The sequence below is a fragment of the Mugil cephalus genome, chromosome 18, assembly GCF_022458985.1.
Source record: "Mugil cephalus isolate CIBA_MC_2020 chromosome 18, CIBA_Mcephalus_1.1, whole genome shotgun sequence".
NCBI lineage: Eukaryota > Metazoa > Chordata > Actinopteri > Mugiliformes > Mugilidae > Mugil > Mugil cephalus.
Window position 1 is genome coordinate 12,405,945 of NC_061787.1, and position 19,653 is coordinate 12,425,597.

Here is a 19,653-nt window from a genome sequence, read left to right on the forward strand (position 1 = left end):
TGTTGTATTACGCCAGTGGAATTATTATGGCTCCAATTAAGCTCAGACACATAAATCTGACACTTGTGTATTGATCAAATGTTTTCTGATCCGCTCCATAAAAGACTGAGAGCCTTTCGGCAGCGGTTGATGCGCATTTGAGACGTTTCCCTTCACAGTTTGTTTATTCACCAGTATAATTTGATACGCAAACACATAATCTAACCAGGAACTCAATCGAGAAAGTTAATTTTGTTACTTCAGCTTCTATGATTGGAATCCAACTAATCACATGCTCTAGTGAGTCTGTAAAGTATGAAGTATAAGCAATTTAAATCCAAGCACTTGAATGTATGTTGAATGCGTCTTTCATGAAATGAAAGCATCTGATGTCAAGATGACAAATGTCCGGCCGCCATAGCTGCTGAAGAACCACACGAACCTGCTGAGCTTGAACATGATGTTGCTTAGTTGGTTTTACACCTTGATATATTCATATCCTATGTACCATAGCTTCCAAAGTGGTGATCAACGCATTTATTTACTTCAGCTGAGTAAAAGACTGTTTTTTTATTTCTGGGTTTTATGTACAATTTTGCCCCTCTTTTTTATGTTTATTTGATCATATTTTTCTAGGCTCCCCTATTCCCAGATCTCGTTTTTCTTGCAATCCACATTGCTCGACTGCTTTTGATGTCCTTGTGTCCTTGTACTGGAGTTTCTCCAGTATAAAAAAACACAGTTTAGAGTAAGTTCTTTTCTTTCATTTTTCAACAAAAGTTTAATTAACATCGGTTTAATTCAACAGAATACCAAATTGAATGACCTTCATTGCTTATCAGTCATAAAATAGTGCTTTCATATTGTAAATTAAGTCTCTCCAGAACGGCCCTGCAACACTGAATGAACAGAAGGAAAGGATCCGATACAAACAGCGATCGAGTTCCGCACTGCTATATTAGTCTACTATTAATGACCGTGTGGTGCATGGATACCATCTGAGAAGTCTTTGTTGAAAGCAGTTTGGAAAGGAGAGACATTTTCAAACAGATGTTAAACAAGTGAATAGACGTCCTGTCCTTCTAAGAAAGAATCTCCCATTAAATGCCACGCAGCTGTCCATAGCTGCCAGCGGCTTCTCATAGGATGCCCATTGGTTGGACTGCTGGGGTTTGGCCACAGGTGCAAAGACTGAAACCTTGCAAGATGGATTCTCTTGTGATCATGCAATTGCACGAGAATCTTGATGTCTTCCTCAAAGTAAGACAGTTTGGTCTACAGTCAGCTGTAGATTCCATACTTAGATGCTGTAGATTGTCCAGATAAAGGTCTATTTACTATATTCACCATCTAAGTTCATCATTTTGACCTGTGAGGATTTACTCCTGCTGTATTTTAAACTGATGATGGCACTTGATGGAGGACAAAGAACCTTTCTGAGTTTTGCTTCATCATAGTGGGCCACGATGTCTGCTTTGGGAGCTAGATGCATGAGAATGAGAATAATGTTGCAGAATGTTGTAGAAGCTCAACTCGTGGGCCGACCTACCGATCGACAATGCTTCAAATTTGGCAGCCTTACCTACATCTCCACACACCTAGAAGCGGCTGCACGAGTTGGCAGCAAATCTTGATGCCAACATCCAATTTTCATCATCAGTGATTCTAGATGGGCTTCACCGATCCAGTAACTTGGTTCAGTATGAGCACTAGGTGGGCTGGGTATTAATCCTTCAGGGGGAAATGGTTGTAAATCTGTATTAGCTGAATCGGTTTTCAAGTTGCTGTTGAGGCAAAAAAAAAAGTTGGACCGGTGCATCCCTTTTAATTGCTCTAATAGATTTGAAAAATAGGTTTCATTTAAGAGTGCGTGCTTCATAGCCGAATGAGCTGGCATACTTTTGTGTTCTTTTGTGTTCTTTTCTCTGTCTCCATAGTAACTAAACCAAAGAAAGGTCGCGTTACTTGCATTTTTGTTAGCTTTGCATTGTTGTTCATCAGTGGCAGCCGCCTTCTTGTCCCGGCTTTTTTCTTAGACTAAATGTTGTCGCCCTTGAACGTTTGCAAAGGTGGCACAAAATTGACCAAGCAGATTCAACGTGATAGAAAACTTTCTTAGAACTTTCTTATCACAAAAGTTTCTCCTGCCCCAGGTTAAACCGTTCAGCCTTTTCCAATCCCGACCCCGGTGCCACTCTTTCATTGCCTCTCATTTACTAGCTGTTGGCCCGGCCGGTGCTGGGCTAGTGTACAAACGGTTGTTCCACTTACCAATGCCGCAGCTATAAATCCTACATAAATTTAGATCGTTGGTCGTCCCGGGCAGCGGTGCTGGACCAATCTCCCGGAGAGGTGAGGATAATTCAGGATGTGCGATTCGGGGCACGAATATATCAGCGCCGCTTTATTACAGCCCATCAGAGGGGCTGATTAAATTGATCTGCAGATTTTTGGACGGCGGCAGACACGTCGTTTCGACGGGAGACCTGACCCGAAGGAGCAGCAACTTCTTTGTAAAGTTTGGTATTTAATAACCAGACCCATCCAATCAGCTTAGAACAACCTTTATGCGCGCGGTTGCCTCTGTTGCATTTCTGCTTTTTGTTTTAGCGGCACAGACGTGTTTGTTTCCCGTCTGTCCTTGTGTTTTCCCTCGCCCTCCTCTCCTCGGTCTTCTTTGTCTCTTTGCCCACCTGCCAACTCTAAGCAGACGCGCACACACACACACACACACACACACACACCTTCGCCTCACTAAAGCAGTGATGGAGATGTAAAGGACGCTGTTTGGCTGTGCTTGCTGGCAGCTGCCTCTCTCGCGGCCAGACCAACAGATTACATTTAAACCTCCAATTTAGTTCAGCTGCCGAACCCGTGAAGAAAAAAAAACACAAACAAACAAACAAAAAAAAAACCAGCCTGCCTCTTGTGGGGAAGAGCTTAGCGGGGAGGGAGGAAGGTAGGGATAAGACTGAAAATGAATCAGGGGAGGGAGAGAGTAGACAAACACGCACACACGCCCACACCGCATGTGTGCGCGCTACTACGAGTGAGAGTTTCGAGGAGACGACCTGTCTCGGGGAGACAAAGACTGATGGACCCTGTGAGGGAGCGGCGTCGATAAGAAAGATCGAGAGGCTGAGAAAAGTCAAAGAGGGATCGGCAGAGCACAGTAGAGGAAGAGGGTGAGTAAGGAGGGAAGCGCGACAGAGGAGCGAGCGAAAGCCGGGGAGCACACGTTCCCGAAGAGCCCGTCCTGGTGAATGGATCGCCGTGCATCAGACGGGATCCTCGCCGCCATGTGATTGATTGGCCGACGCGCGAGCGAGCTCGGAGCGTGCCAGTCAGCTGACAGGAGGGTCCTCGGGCTCGAGGGAAGGGGGCTCCTCTAACACACTCACTCTGGGTTAAGACGCCCCACTCTGTCGGCACTTGTCCAGAGGACTTTTTTCTTTTCTTTTCTTTTTCTTTTTTTTTCCCCCACCGAAGAGACGAAGAGCACAAGAAGAAGAAGAAGTGTTGGCTGAGGTTTCTGCTGTGAATTCAGTCATGTCAATGCTAATTGTCACCCAGAAGATCGATACCACCACCTCCAAGATGGTAAGCTTGAAGCTGCACTCAGACTGTAGTGTGCGTACTGAGGAGCTGTTGAGCTGGATCGTTGACCGAGACTGCGCCTCACCGTTTATCGGCATGTCTCGTCTTTACAGTAATTAGGCCTGTGTGTTTTGCATGAAACCGTCTCTACTCTATTGTGCTTTATTTTTTCAGTCCTCCTAATAAGAATCATATTTAAAAACATTTGCACGCATGACTCCCGCTTTAAAGAACATTTTGATCGTGTCTTGTCAGTGGACGTGAGTAGCCAGCCCGGATCAAACCGCAGGACCGAGAGTGTTGTATTGTCCGAGTGCTATCACCTGACAGCTGCGTTGTTGATGGCTAGCGCTGCCCCCCCCCACGGGCTCTCCTTCATAACTCACTCACCGTCTCTCAAGGCTTCTGGGCAAAGGTGGAAGTTAAATCTGGCTCCCCACCTGTCTCATAAAATCAGCCTCCCCTCCGATCCTCCCCCCATTCGACCCCTGGAAAGCTCATCAAAGTTTTGTCACATCAGTGGGTCTGATAGGACTTGGCTCGGGCCAGAGGTGAGTCATTTGGCGGCTGTGTTGGCTTGTTTGGGGAGGCGGACGGGCAGGGGAGAGGGTGGGGGTGGGGGGGCAACACACTTATCAAGTGGCCTTGGCTGCAGCGGCTTGTTGTGTGAGTGAGTGAGTTTCAGATTAGTTGGAGGATATACGAGCGAAATGTTTCAGGGTAGCGAGCTGGATAGCTGCACTCTAAAGATCAGTAGCTTAATCCTTGTGATGACTAAATACTGACAGGCCACGTGTAATAAAATTAAGGCGGCAATGAAGCAAGACTGAGCATCAGTGACATAAATTATGCAAATTAGCTACAGTAATGTACAGTTCTGAATAACAACGTTTGCATTTTTAAAGTCTCAAGTGATCAGATGACTTTATAGGTGAACATCTTGTACACTGAGCTTCATTTTAAGGTGCATGGCAACAAAGACAATGTGCAATAAAATAAAGTGACGCTTTTATCGAAGCAACTTAAAGATTTTTTGAAATTCCAGAAACCCTATACATGTGTGATTAAGAATCGCTGATCAGTATGTCCCATCTTTCTACAGCTGTCCTGGCTGGTTCCTGCACAGGTGGTGTGTCTTATTCCTGTGCAAGGACCAGTTCAAATGATTGTCCAACTATGTGCAACAATAGAGCAGCTCCTCTGTAATTCTCCTGGAGGGACTTTAGAGAAAACAGGTGCAATATAATTATTTATTTATTTATTTTTTAACTCCTAATTGATACTTAATTTTTAACTCTTAATAATTTAGACACTTGTGTAACGTGTTTTTTTTTTTACAATAGATTTGGCTGTAATTTTGCAATATTATCAGCCAGAGGTTGCTTAGAAAAACTGCAGTATACAGTTTACAACTGGTGAGAAAATCAACAAAGCAGATGTTTTTTTTTAATTATTTTTTTATGCAAGTTGGTAAAAAAGTTATATCAGTGCTTACATTCCAGTTTCACACTGAGTCATATCCACACGTTTCTCAACCTCAACCATGATCTCTCCCTGTCCTCTTAGCATTTGAATACTTTAGTCCCTGTACACCTCGTCAAACAGTCTCAACCAATACACTTTAGCACTGATGCACTGGATCCTTTTCTCTCATCCCTGGTGTCACAGAGCCCGGGGTCAGCCTTTTGATTCGTGCGGATCAGATGATTTAGGCCCGTCTGATGGGTTTGATGTGCCACATTTTAATGCAAAGTTCCCCTCGTACCTCCTCGGGCAGGCAGCACACAGCACCACTCCATGTAAAGATGTCTCATTTCCCAGCTAACGTGTCTAATTCCAAACGCCCTGTTACATTAAAATGGTTTCAGGCTCATGACCTATTATCCCTGATGGAAATTCCTCACTTTAAACACCAGGAATTCTTTACTTGCTACGTGAGAAGCTAGAGGTGAGTGCGCTGCAGAGCGTAGGAACCTTTCAATGGTATGTTGATGGAAATACAAATATTATTGGAAAACGCATTTCTGTGGTTTGAAGCCGATTGGTTCTGCAAAAAAAAAAAAAAAAACGTATGTATGAGGGGGGAAAAAATAGATTCACTATTGATTCTTTTTGAGACGACAGATGATTGACTGCAACACAAGGCAAGGGCTAAAATATGAATAAGTGATTTTCCCTGCGGACATTTGTCTCCTCTATGGCATTTAAGTCGTATTTCTCCTTAAATAAATCAATAATTCTTTTAAAGCCAAAGGTTTTCTATATTGTTTTTTTTTTTTGAAGCCATTCACACAACCTTTTCACTTTTGGAGCCAAAATAAAAAATATATATATATATAAAAAAAATGCATAGTGGAGAAATGACTAATGTGGAATTGAAGGTATTGACTTTTCGTGTGCTAATTGAAGCCGTGGCTAATGCATTCTGGCCAGTTCACTTGGCCTTGAGTCAAAACTGTGGCTGAAATCCGCTGGTAAAACAAATTAAAAAGCCATCAGATAATGACGGCAGGTTGCTGTAGTAATAGCAAAGCTTTTTTCACAGTCATGGATTCGAGCTGTACGTGTGTGGCAACTTTAAATGCCAGCAGGCCAGTGGGAGCAAGTTTGTGTGAACTTTTCATTCCTTCCACCCCCCTCTCTCTCAGTCTTTTGGTCCTTTGCTCCATTCATTCATTCATTCATTCATTTTCTGTCTTCTCTGCTCTTTGCTTCCCCCCCACCACAGGCTTGCCTTCTGCAAAACTCTCACGATTATAATTTGAAGACATCTGTGGGTGCAAATAAGCAGAGGGCTGGAGTGTGTGTGTCGTGCTGCAGTCAGCAGCGGTGGCAGCCAAGCAACAGCAAGAAAAAAAACAACAAAAAAAAAAAACGATCCGCGTAACAAATGAGGGAGCTGGACGCCTAAATTCTTAGTGTATTTTAATGCTTCTCATCTGATAACTCCCTAATGAAGCAATTGGTACAGCAGCAGCTAATTGGCTCATGCTAAACAGCCAAACATTGTTCAAATGCAATCTGCAAGCTTCAGGCTCGGAAATTAAAGCCAACGCAGGAGAGCCAAAGCCCGCACTTCTCTCCGATGACCACACGAGGAGTCAACACGGCAGAAATAAACATGTTTACAGCCTGGTGTGAAAAACTCTTTCGGTTTCTAGAGCTAATTTCGCCAGTTCATCAATCGTTGCGGTCCAAATAATTAATATTCTAGCGTGAATAGCAACGTTATTTGTCAGGCTGAATTTGGGGGTAGATATGAATAGAGACCTGAGTTTAAAGTTGTCAGTGCAGCTGAACACAAAAAGAATTTTTTTAAATTCACATATTTATCATCTATCTTCAACAAGTAAAAAAAAAAATCCGAAGTTTCTAATTGGTCGTGATTTGTACCATAAGCCCTACTCCAAAGTATCCAATAAAAATGGGGGAGCGGAGGTGTAATTTATACACTGTTTAACCTTTAGAGTTTATGTTAACAGCACATATATCAATGTGTGGATTTTAACAAGTTTAACAAGCAAAAATTGTGCCAAACTTCATGGTACTCCAACGAGCTCAGAGGCATGATGCTACCATGCTAATGTACAACAGTCTCACGTATTAGCCTGCTGACAGTGTCTCTGAAGGTAATGGGAATGTCACTAGTTTAACGGGATATGGAGACAAAACAAGCATTGGACAAGAATGAAGATGAAGTCATTGGATTAGTAGAACTCTTACAGCTCATCTCATGCAGTCATTGGTAAAAATAAGGTTGTTTTCTTAACAACAAAAAGGAAAAAAATCTGCAAAGATCCAGCATCCAGAGCCTTGTATCACCTTGTCGTTTTCAACTTAGGCTTTCCCGTGCCTTTTTTCAGTCCGTGCTACCGGATTTGTTGGGTTATTGCTGAGCCGCCAGAATGACAAATCAACCCTCCGCAAACAGACCTTTTCTACTTGGACCACCACCTCCACCACACGTGAAATTATTCCACAGGGCCTCCCTGGGAAATGGGATCCGAGCCAAGAGAGAAGCACGAGATAACTGAAACGCATTTATTTTTTTTCGCTTCCTTCCCTCCCAGCGTTGCATCTGCAATTGTGCCTCTTACACTTTATATATGCTTGATGTTTCACCCGTCGCTACGGCCCACGCCCTGCTCACAACTCCTGGCTCTCTCCAGCCCTCCTTCCTGCTCACACTGTCCCCCTAAATTTCCCTGGGACTTTATCTCGCCCGTTTCAAATAGGATTTCGACTCAATTTGCCATGCTTGGTGTCACTTTGCTGGTGAATTCCACAGTTGATAGAGACGCATCATAAAACTGCAGAATGAGCAAAATATGATTTGTCAAAACTTTCTCCTGACTCTTGTTATTTGTCACTCCCCGAGATGTGTTTCTCCTCCGTAATGCCCTGATTTGTGGTGAGGGATCGGCCCCCTGGCACCGGGCAGATGGTGGGTGTCGATCAAGGGGGGGGGCGATGCTGCTGGAGTGGTGCGCTGAGGTGGTTGCGCGGCGGCAAGTGACAGCACCTATTAATTTGGCCGTTTAATTTTAAGTCCAACAGCGTCAGGCTCCAGCACCTTCAATCTCCCCCTGTCATTCAAAGCAAGCCTCCAGCCACCAGCCACAAACACACACTTTCACGCGCATGCACTGAGGACGCACACAAAAAAAAAGCAGGCTTTTAATCTAAAGCCAGATCTTAGCCCGTACCGAGTACCCGGGAAGAAGCCTTTTAAATCAATCCCACGTATACCCCACCACGTTCACGCAGCGACATCTCTGCGATACTTGGAGACAGATGTCAGGGTGTGTAAAACGAGTGCAGCTGCAAATTGGGTTCTCTCATCACGAAGCAGAGGTCCAACGGACCCGAGCATCTCTGGTAATGGCCAGATTTATTTCCCCTCCCCCATTGTGAACCCGGTGATGGAAGGTGGAGCTTAATGACGGCGCTCCCAGTGAGGAACGGCCCACAGCAGAGAAATGTGACGCGGCGGTGTAAATTCTACGAGTTCTCGCTCACCTGAACCTTTGCTCCCGCTGTGACGGCCCCGCTCCCATCACAGCTTCCGGGGGGAGGATTTTCTTCTCCTCTTTTGACAAGGTGAACTTGTCCTTTGCCTCACACAAAGCTGGGGAAAACTTTCCGCCTCTCCTCTGTTTCAAGTTTACCAGCTGGGCGGATTACGCGAGCGCCATATGTGTGAGTGTAATCGCAGAGGCGGCGCCATATGAATCCCCTCGACTGAAGTTGCCAGTTTATTTATTCCTTTTAAGGTATCCGTTCACCTTCATTACAAAAGTTTTGGTTGGATCTGTCTTTGCTTCGAGAGTAAATTTGGCGCGAAACCGCTTTCTGTAAGTGCTGGCGGTGATATCTGGGGACTGTCAACTTTACAGCCACACGCAGTAAAAATGACCAGGGTCAGCTTTCCCTTTAAATCATGACCTTTTGAATTTTTTTAAACATTAATTCATCCGGCATCAAAGATATTGATCCTCTTGTTTAATTCATGTAACTTAAAGCTTGTCAGAATGATTGACTCCCTCCCTCGGCAGACATTAATTACTGTCTGGCAGCTCGAGATCTGCTGGGAGTACCGCGGGCTTTTGGAAACGCTGCGGCGGAAGTTGACCCGACCGCAGTCTTTAGCGTGAGCAGCTGCCCTCCCCGACCACCTTCCCTTTTACGGTGGAGGGAAACGGATATCGAGACCGCGGCCCTCCAGGGCAGCTCCAGTCCAGTACGCCAGAGGCGTGTGGCCCCGATAAGAACAGATCTCGCGTGGTTGCATGAAATGAGAAACTATCAATCATAAATGATGGAGGAGGCCGGGTGACAGAATGAAATTCAGCGAGCGGGTTTGAGTGAAAGCGCGGATAGCAGCTCGGAGACGCCTTATCCGGATGAAAATGAATGTCCGCTGTTGCTAATTTAGCCACGGTTTTTGTGCACTGGTTAGATTTATCTGGAAATAATATCTTTTTCAAACGTAGTGATTTGTTTCAGCATGCTGACTTCTGTTTTTGCTTCTTTCATCCGCTGTGAGGCTGATTGTTGGTTAGTCCTTCTCCCCCACCCCCCCAACACACACACCAAAGGCTGGGATTAAACCATGCAGTTCTGCCCTCTGCTGCCCAGATGCAGTCCTGACCGGCTTGCACCCTCCAACGTTTATCTCCTCATCCAGCAACAGGGCGGGCTAGGAATAATCTCATTAAATTCTTGCTATGTCGATATGATAATCTAATAAGGTAAAATGGGAGGAAGACCAGATGTAGGAAGCTTCTTAAAATCACTTTTTTGTTTTATTAATAATCGGGTTGAAGACGTTGCACACGCTCAGTCCACCTGAAAATACACTGCGTCAGTACCCTCAGGATTTTCTGCCGTTTGACAAATCCTGCTACCCAGGCTTTTTCTTCCTCTCTCTCTCTACTTAATCACATCACTACACTGCCTAAAAATTGAATTTTGTTTCTGGGTCCTCAGCCAGAGCCTGAGATAGATTTGATGAATTGAAACACATGGAGGCATTTTTTTTCTTTTTTTTTTTTCTTTTCTGTTATGAAACCTTCCTTGGAAATCAATGGCGCACCGTGTGCGTCCGTATATGCAGGTTTCGGAGCGGAGCTATCAAGTCATGCAGCGGTGCGGCGTGTTTCCAATCTGTTTTGGAAGTAACCTTAATTAAAAGATAAATCTGAACAGATGTGGCTTGCCTTGCTGCAGGTAGCCTGTGAATGTAAAAGAGCAGGATGTCTGCAGTTCATGCGGCTCCAAGCTTCTCCCAGAAGCGCCCCGTGCCTGCTCCTGGAGCTTGAGAGATATGTGGGCGGTGGTGAGTGGACGAGTTGTTCCGTGTCTTCGACCCGGCGAGGTACAAATCCCAGCGTGCTCTGTTTGTTAGCGACACAGACAGAGGTGATCTGTATCCTGTGAGGCTCCACAAAATCCAATCAGATGACAGATTCTGTGTCTGTTGTGTGTAAAATGACTCCTCCTGAGCTGTGACCGCAAGTAAAGCTTCACAATGCCAGCCAGGGACACGGAGAAGCATTGTGGTTTTGTTTGTTTGTTTGTTTTTAACTTCTCACTCATTTCTATATAAATTGCATAATTGTAAGGTCCTATTCACTTGAACTGTTTTGTCAAGCAAAAATTGCTAAAAATTCTGCGGATTCTGCAGATTTAATGTCTTTTTTTGTGTGATATGTGATAATAAAGTCTGTATCTTCTGTTAGACTATTAAAAAAACAACAAAATAACAATAAGCGGTGATAAACAATGGGCTCTTTGAAAAGTCTTTCTCTATTTTCTGGCCACTCTATTAAACAAAAAAGTAATAATAACTAGTTTGTTCCACATATGGACTATTTAGCTTCAGGGTTAAAATGCAACTTTGTCTCTATTTTATGCAAATTGACAAAATCAGTTTTAGTCCATCCAAACAACTTCACCAGTGACTCGCTTTATTAGTGAAAGAAAACAACCAATTCATTTTAAATGGCAAACTAACACGTTTAGTCACATGAAACCCAGAGGAGGCAAAATAAAACTGAGGATTACAATTCTGTTACGTCTTGCTCAGTGATGTCAGACAGATCAATCTTCTTATTTCATGCTCTCCGAGAACCAGGCTCGCTGAACATATGCCTGTCGCCACTGCGCTTCCCTCCACATGAGGGCACTCTTGCTCTCCGAATGGAGAGCCTGCAGATCCAAAGGCAAAGATAAGAAACTAACAGACACTTGAGCCCACTCTGTGTGCTAAGTCATGATAAGTTTCCGCCGCAAACCTCCGCTATCTGATGCGTAAAGGCTGTTCTGTGTCAGTCGTAGCTGTTTTGCACAGTAGCTGTTTTACATACTGTCAGGCAAAGAGCCATTAGTCCCTGAGCGTTTATCAGCGGCCACTTTCTTCTCCACCACGAGGGAGGGAAAGAGAAGCGGGATATCAGCCAGCTGAGGCGGTTTCTCCGTCATTCGGCTCTGGAGTGCTCCGTCCGGTCTCCTCTTATGCGCGCTCGTTTGTTTTTTTTTGCATCAGTTCGACATCAAGTTCAGAAAGTGTGGAAACTGTGTCGCTGCAGGATCGCTGAGAGCCGACCGGCGAGCCTGAAAGTACGTGTTGTGAATCCTGAACACAGCGAGGAGTGATTTTTTTTAATTTTTTTTCCCCACTTGAACTCGAGCATCGTCTAATCGAATTACTCCAGCTACTCCAGATTGACCTCCTCGAACTTTTCTTTTCTTTTTTTTCTTTTTTTTTGCATTTATTGACTAAGAAGAGAGCTTCCAAGTTATCCTTTCTGTATTCAGTCGACATGGCGTCACTGTATCAGCGGTTCACCGACAAGATCAACACAAACAAATCCTTTCCCAACCCTCCAGAGGCGAGCCATCTCCTCGGGCAAGGTGTGGAAGGGGAGAGGGCGGCGGAGAACCAGCGACCCCAGCTTCAGCATCAGTACCGCCGGCACTGCGAGGACGAGGATGTAAGAAACTGACGCTTACATGTACACGAAACCATTTAGAGGAGCGATACGTTATAACATGCAGCTCTGGGCAGAAGGGTATCTATTATAGATTGTCTACTTAATTCAGTTTTGCTTTTAATTACACCCCTCCCCCTTCGTTTTTTTTCTTTAATGGCAAACTTGCACAAACTCATGCGTCATCGCCTCAATTGGTTGACCTATCTGTCAATAAATGACGCGTCGGTTACGCCTCTTGAAAAGCAAATATACGCTCAGTGGCGCTGTCCGGTCACTTTATAGAGCTAACAAATGACACGCCGCTGTATTAGCACCACAGTCTCCTGTTAGATGACGGCTGACTACGTGCTACATTTACATGCGTAAAACGTCTACTCCGCCCTTAAGATTGGACACAGAGCTGCCGGTTTTAGGAGGCTCTGCGTGATTTCATTCCGCACGACTAACCGAGTACCGTGAATTTGCAAACGATGGCTCATTCTGCTTTCTCCGTATGATTTGTTAGTGGAAGGATTTTTTTTGAACACTTTGCTTCAGGGTCACCTCGGCTCTCTATAGAGGCGGAACTGTGAGCCGTGTTTGGTTGTTTAAAGCTCCTTCCTTAGACGGGGAACGGACCAATGGCGCTGTCCGTGGTGCTGAAACACTGACCACCCAGGCGCGGCTGTCGCTCTCCTTGGTCCTGCAGCATCACACAGACATAGCAGCTTTCCTGGCTCAATTTTTATTACTTTTTAAACTGCAGCTTTATGAAACACATTGGTTCTTACTTGTATACACATTTGAATTCATCTATATTTCTTGAAGTTTATGTGTAAACAGAAGGATTTCAAACTCTTCTCACATAGTACAGCTACCACTATATAAACAAATACTATGATAGTTCTATAAGATTTTCATAACTTGAAGACACGATAATCTAATATTGCAAGCTATACCAACTAAAAGTACAAGAGATCAATATTTTATTAAGCTTTTATGCAAAACCACAACCAAAAAACACCTGCTACTAAGATGCGATCTACCACGTCTAGATCCAGCCGCATACAGCAGCAACTCAACCCCGAACATGTTCGACTGCAATATATTCACTGAGAGACTTTCACCAACAGCTAAAAAGTTAATAAAAAGTTCCAGTGATTATTTATTTATTTTTTGTTGATGCTCCGTCTCCTTTTCTGCATTTTGTGCAGCAGCTCTCCCTGTTTTGGTTTTTCTGGGCTTTTTGTACGTTTCACTGGGAGTCTGTTGCAAAAGAAGCAATATAATATAGTAATAAGTAATACTTTCTAACAATAAGGAAGAGTTAAACTGCTTTTTTATCACTCTAAACTTAGCCTGTGTTTTACTTTCCATGAAATCGTCAGTTTTGAGTTGGCAAACACTTTTCCACCTACTTAAGCTCATTTGCTTTCAGTCAGTCACACCGAGGTGACTGATGAAGAAGCTGGATTTGACTGATCCTCCCGTTTGCAGTCTGAGCAACGATTTGTGCTTCATAGGTTCATGCAGATTCAGAAAAGATGAATTCATCTGGAGGTTGAATACCTTCTGTTGTCGCATTTTTGCTCTGTTGATGTTTAAAAGTGTAAAGTAAACATGCTGAGGTCATGCCTGGTTATTGAGTTTTGCTATATTATTACAGTGTTTTGTATATCTGTGTCTCAGGTATTTCCTGCTAGCAAGTGTGGTGCAACTCCAGTGCTGTAGTATGTAAGGTGCAGGAGGTAAAACACTGGTTGAGGTGCGCATGAATATAACATGAGGTTGATTTATCGACTGGTGGTCTTGTCTTTGTGTTTGTTGGCGCTGAGAACTCCTGAACATGATCTGAAATCAATACAAACAGTGATGTATAATCAATATTCATCAACCTAAGAGCATGGTGGAGGATACTGTGGAGAAGAAGAGTTGTGATTACAGGCCTGCAGTGATTATCACGGGACAAAGACATGATGGTGAAATCCCGCTCTCGTTATTTTCATTGATGCAGTTTTTTAGGCGTCCTTTTTAAGATGCCCACCCATACGCTGTTTCTGTAACCTGCTCTTATCCCGTCCAGGGCTCATTTTTAATGTCAGTCTAAGCTTTGGCATCGCTCCAGCTGTGTGGGGCTTTAATGAGCGAGCGTGTTTGAGGTGACATTTACATCACGCTGTGCGGAAGAGAAGTTGAGCCCGCTGGGATGAGGAGCTCATGCAGGCGCTCGGCCTCCCTGCAGCGCCACCGCGCAGGCCCTCTCTGCCACTTCACCGCCGCCGCCGCCTTCTCCTCGGGTGTCGATCCATCGCCGCGCACCTGTGTCACCTTAATTCTGGGCTGAGAGAACGAGTAGGGATTTACGGTCTCTCTGAAGAACACTTGCTATTGATGAATACCTCCGCTCCCCATGTCGAAAGGGGCTCATTCGGATGGAGATCCAATAGTGGGAGAAGTATTCACGCCCTTGAGGGGTAAAAGTACCGATGCTGCCTAAAAGCTGAAAGTCCTACATTCAACATTTAAACCATCGACCCACTTCTCACCTTTCTCATTGAAGAATAGGTTTTAAGTTTTTCACTTTTAAAGCATGTCCTTATGAACAGACTTTTAGACTCGTGTCCCTCATTTGTTCCAGATTGTTCTAAAGTTAAGGCTGAATCCATAGGTGACCGTTCTTTTGCCGCCAGCGCTCCTCAGCTTTGGAACAACCTGCCCGAGGAGATAAGGCCGGCAGAATCACTGACTTCTTTTAAATCTTTTCTTCTGACTTATTTTTATAAATTGAAATGAGGTCATCTTAACACTGCTCCGATTTCTTTTACTTATAGTTCTTCATATTGAGCATTTTGTTGCCTTGTTTTAACTTAAAGGCCAAACAAAAGCCAGACTACGTTAAGTTGAAGTTGAGATAATGTCGAAGCAATTTGTATAGTTAATTTCTAAAGGTTAGGCTCTGGAATAAATCATGATAAATAAAATGTATTAAGAGCAAAACGCAGCAACAGTTATCAAGTAATTGCTGCACTGCTTGCACTAATGTGTTGGTGTGTAAGTAGCATTTAATGTTGGAAGCTTTAGATGTTTAATCCAGTGGTTGCAAACTTAGGGCTCAGGGTCCCTTCAAAGGGTCACAGGGTAAATCTGGAGGTCATGAACTCATTAACGAAAAAGAAAACATTTTTTGTAAAGTACTCGATTTGCGTTTAACAGTTATTTAAATGTAAGCATCTGAGAGCTCTAGAAAATTGGGTTTCTTTGATTGGGAAGGTCGGGAACCGCTGGATTGGTATTATAAAATGTCAAATCTTAGTCTGAGTTTCTAAAAATACGCCGGGGATTAAACTAGAGACATTTTCCTTTTGAACTGTGGTGAAGAAGTGGTATGAAGAAGCTTAAAACGGAAATAAAGACTCGCGTAGACCTCATAACTAAACCGTATTTGAGAGGTAATGTACTATCAGAGCTTTAGCTGTAGTGGGCTGCAGCCAAAGCAGAGACAGACAGACAGATAGATAATGTACATAGAGCCCATATATATGGATTTATTACAGAAGTTAAACTCATTATCATGTGAAACTGCGGACACAAATCAGCACAAAGGAATGACAACAATTATCTTAAGTTATTACACACTAGTTTAAACTTCCACTCATATTTTATGCTACTGATCAGTTCAGACGGAGGAATCATTCCTCATTAAATAAACAATGAATTAAAAAAAAAGTGATTATCACATTTGTTTGGTGCGAGCTCGACTTATTCTCCATTGTGGGCTAAATCCTTCTCTGTCAATATGTTTGATAGGGATCTCAGTCTGAAATCCTCTCTGATGATGATGATGGTTCTGGCTCGACAGCTCATTACAATCTAATCAAACATGTTTTGTTTTTTCTACATGCTTTGTTGTCTGCACACACACACACACTGGGCGCTGCCTCTCATTCGTTGTTGTTGAAGTCCCACTGCCAGCTTATGTGCAGACTTCACTGGCAACATTATCAAGGGCACCAGAATAACAGTGTGATCCATCAGAACAGACTGGCCTGATCAGAAGGAGAGATGTGGTGTAAGCTATTTATTATGCGTTCAATAGGAAAATAAATTCACTGATTGGTTCCTTCGGTTGGAACAAATCCATGCTTTCTGAGCATGTTTTTCTCATATGGGGTAAATATCAGGTTATGACTTGGAGAAACACAGAGGTAGTAAAACAATGAGTGGTTGGAACAAGTGTTTGAAAAGGTGAACAATGTGGACAGTTGCCAATCACTTTGTCAATAAAGTTCTATTCTGACTTAAATGTTGGGGAATGTGAACATATATATATATATACAGTACTGTGCAAAAGTTTTAGGCAGATCTGGAAAAACATAAACTAAGACTGCTTTAAAAAAATAAATAATGATGCTTATTTTAATCAATTTACAAAATCATGGCAAAGTGAGGGAACAAAAGAAAAAATCTAAGTCTCATCAATATTTGGTGTTGCTACCCTTCAAACCACCATCAGTCCTTATAGGTGCACTTGCTCAAAGTTGGGGATTTTGTAGGATCGTAGACACAGTGGTCGGCCAAGGAAAGTCGGTACAGCAGATGAAAAACACAGCATATTTCCCTGTGAAATCGGAAGATGTCCAGCAGAGCCATCAGCTCAGAACTGGGAGGAACCAGTGGGATTTATGTACACTCATCTACTGTCTGGATACATCTGGCCAGAAGTGGTATTCATGGAAGAGTTGCAGCCAAAAATCTATACCTCTGACACGGAAACAAGGCCAAGAGACTAAACTATGCACGAAAACGCAGGAGCTGGGGTGCAGAAAAATGGCAGCAGGTTCTCTGGACTGATGAGTCCAAATCTGACTGTAGCAAAAGGCAGTTTGTGACAAACAGGCAACGGTGAAGCATTGTGGGGCTCCATTTCCGGAGATGGAGTTGTGGATTTGGTCAGGATGGATTAATGGTGTCCTCAATGCTAATAAATACAGGCAGATACTTATCCATCTTGCGATACCATCAGAAAGGCGTATGATTGGCCCCAAATTTATTCTGCGGCATGACAGAGCCCCCAAACATATAGCCAAGAACTATCTTCAGCGTGACGAAGAACAAGATGTCCTGGAAGTGACGGCACGGCCCCCACACATCATTGAGTGTGTCTGGGATTACATGAAGAGGCAGAAGGATTTGAGGAAGCCTACATCCACAGAAGATCTGTGGTTAGTTCTCCAAGGTGTTCAGAACAACCTACCAGCCCAGTTCCTTCAAACACTGTGTGTAAGTGGACCTAGAAGAACTGATGCTGTCTGGAAGGCAAAGGGTGGTCACCAAATATTAAGTTTTTGCTAACCCCGAAACACAAACATTTTACTTGTCCATTTGTTTATTCAGGAAAATGAGCCAATATTATATATCTGTACGCTGAAAATGAAAATGCACTGAAGCAAGCAGTTTAATGCGAAGAGCCTAAAGCAGTTCTGTACTGAGACGTTTGGGCTGAAGTTCGTCTAAGCAATTACCGAAAACTTTTACACGAGTGGTCAGTGTCACACCACATACTGACACACTTAATCAACTCACAGATATGTAAAAATGATTGATTTGAAATTGGAATATCTGATCAAACTGAGTTAGGCTGTGTTGAAGCGCTAATGTCTATGCTAACCTAATAGTTGTAAAGTACATTTATGAGGGGTCTCGTATGGTGATGGTTTCCACTTGAGCTTTTACGTTCCCCAAAAAGCTACATGCAGCCTTGGAGCTCAGCCGTCATTAAATGAACATCCTCCATGAAGGCATTTAAACCAGCAAAAAGACGGACAAACAGCAGAGCTGGATCTTCACTCCCGGCATCAAAGCCCCGTCCCTGTGGCGTGATTTTGTTTTTCCTCCACAGACTCCATTACAAGAGTAAACATCTCTGTTTTGTGTGTCTGCCACGATCAGCACATTCGTAACGAGACTCCGGAGATATCTGGCCGGCGTTCAGACCCCTAGCACAGAGGGGCAAATATTTTGGTGTGTTGCTGTGGTGTGTGTGTGTGCGGTTCAAGTCACGTAGCCCCACTTCTTTTTTTCTTTTCCCTCCACTTTCCCCAACTCATCTCTCTTGTTCTGCCTTCTAATGGCTCTTTGCCCGCACTCTGCATTAAGACGCATGAGAGAGAAAAAAAAAACAAATCCACAGGCACGCATTAATCCACACACCCCGTTTCTCTCCCTTTGTATCATCTCTCAGTAAAACGCACACGCACAAACAAAAAGAGGATATTTTTCCGGGTATGGATTATGAGACAGCCATGGCCCGAATGCCCTTTTAATAAGCTGGCTCAATATCAGATTCAGTTTACGATAACACAAATAATAATCGTGAACAGTGGAAATAAAGCTGTAAAGATACAGTATATCACAGAATACGCTTTCATATCTTTCTTGTTTTCTTTTTTTTTTTCTTTTTTCACTGGGTCAGCAAATGTGGAGGTTATTTTGGAGTATAATAGGGCTCTGAATAAGTCATGGGACCTCACTGCCAGATAAAATCCACAGTTTCCTATTACATTATACAGCATTGTGCTTATAATTTGAATGTATTTTTTTTTTTTTTTCATCGCTCTCAGGAGACAACACAGTGGTGGCTAGTTTTGCTATCTAACGCAAGAACCGCCTTTTCAATGCACCGAGAGGACGCCTCACACAGCAGCAACTCTGCGTCGTGTTGATGCATAATTTATAACTTAATTTTTCTGCTCTGATTGCAATGACCAACGACAATTAAGGTGTGTATTATTCTGAACAGTTTGCACACTGGAGACATGAGTCACTTAGAGATTTATCGTCATGGTAAACTACTGGCAGTACCATGAAGTACCAGTTTAATTACTGGAGTCAGTATTGGGTCCATTTGCTAAACTGAGAGAGGACAATATGTCTTCGATCTAATAAACTAGAGATTCTCACTTAAGAAACTTACAGAAATGTGAAATAAAATGATCTGATACCATATTATGTATGTGTTTTGTGACCAGAAAGGTGCCTTTTGGGCATCACATCTGTCAGAAATATAACAGTGTGTTATATACGATGTTTTTCCCCAATTATGGGTTGATAGAACATGACCAAGAATTTTTTAACATCACTGCTCACATGGAGTCTACCTTTTGTTGTCAAAGACTTGTTTGAGCAACTTGCTGTTTCGCTGCCTCAATTTTTCAGTTGCCGCTGAAAAATGCTCACGGTACAGTGTTGTTAGGTTCTGATATTTCTCTATTGATCAGATCTTCCTCTAGTCACACTTTCTAACACACTTCCCTGGTTCCCAGAGGTTGGATCCTGCTGTGACTGCCTGGATTTCTTCTTTAACCCTGAAGCTCTTTGTTTAGTATTTCATTTCCCTGCTAAATGGTCATCCCATGAGCCCCAGCTGCACACACACTGAGCATCACAGGGTCACAGTTTAACCCACTGCAGCCTCAACCAATTTTAGCCACGCATGTTCTTGTGCATTTCCTTGTAGTTTCCTTGTAGACTTTGTTTATTGGAAGAAAAAGTGATGAAAGGAAACCGGTTCATTATCATCCTGTTATAAGCTGAAAAGAAGAGA

At 43.3% G+C, this 19,653-nt stretch overlaps 1 protein-coding gene across 4 annotated transcripts in view; it reads left to right on the plus strand.

The window, feature by feature from the left end:
- Positions 1–19,653, plus strand: part of dpp6a (dipeptidyl-peptidase 6a) — a 197,707-nt gene that overhangs the window by 47,572 nt on the left and 130,482 nt on the right. Inside the window, exon 1 of one of the 4 annotated variants that reach the window (XM_047568433.1) lies at positions 2,960–3,579. The exons of 2 other annotated variants lie outside the window; for them this stretch is intronic. In XM_047568433.1, the coding sequence (XP_047424389.1) occupies positions 3,529–3,579 (51 nt within the window). In that variant the 5' untranslated portion in view covers positions 2,960–3,528. Of the gene's footprint in view, positions 1–2,959; positions 3,580–11,281; positions 12,072–19,653 lie in introns of those variants that run through there. One more of the 4 variants, XM_047568428.1, reaches the window with a different exon arrangement.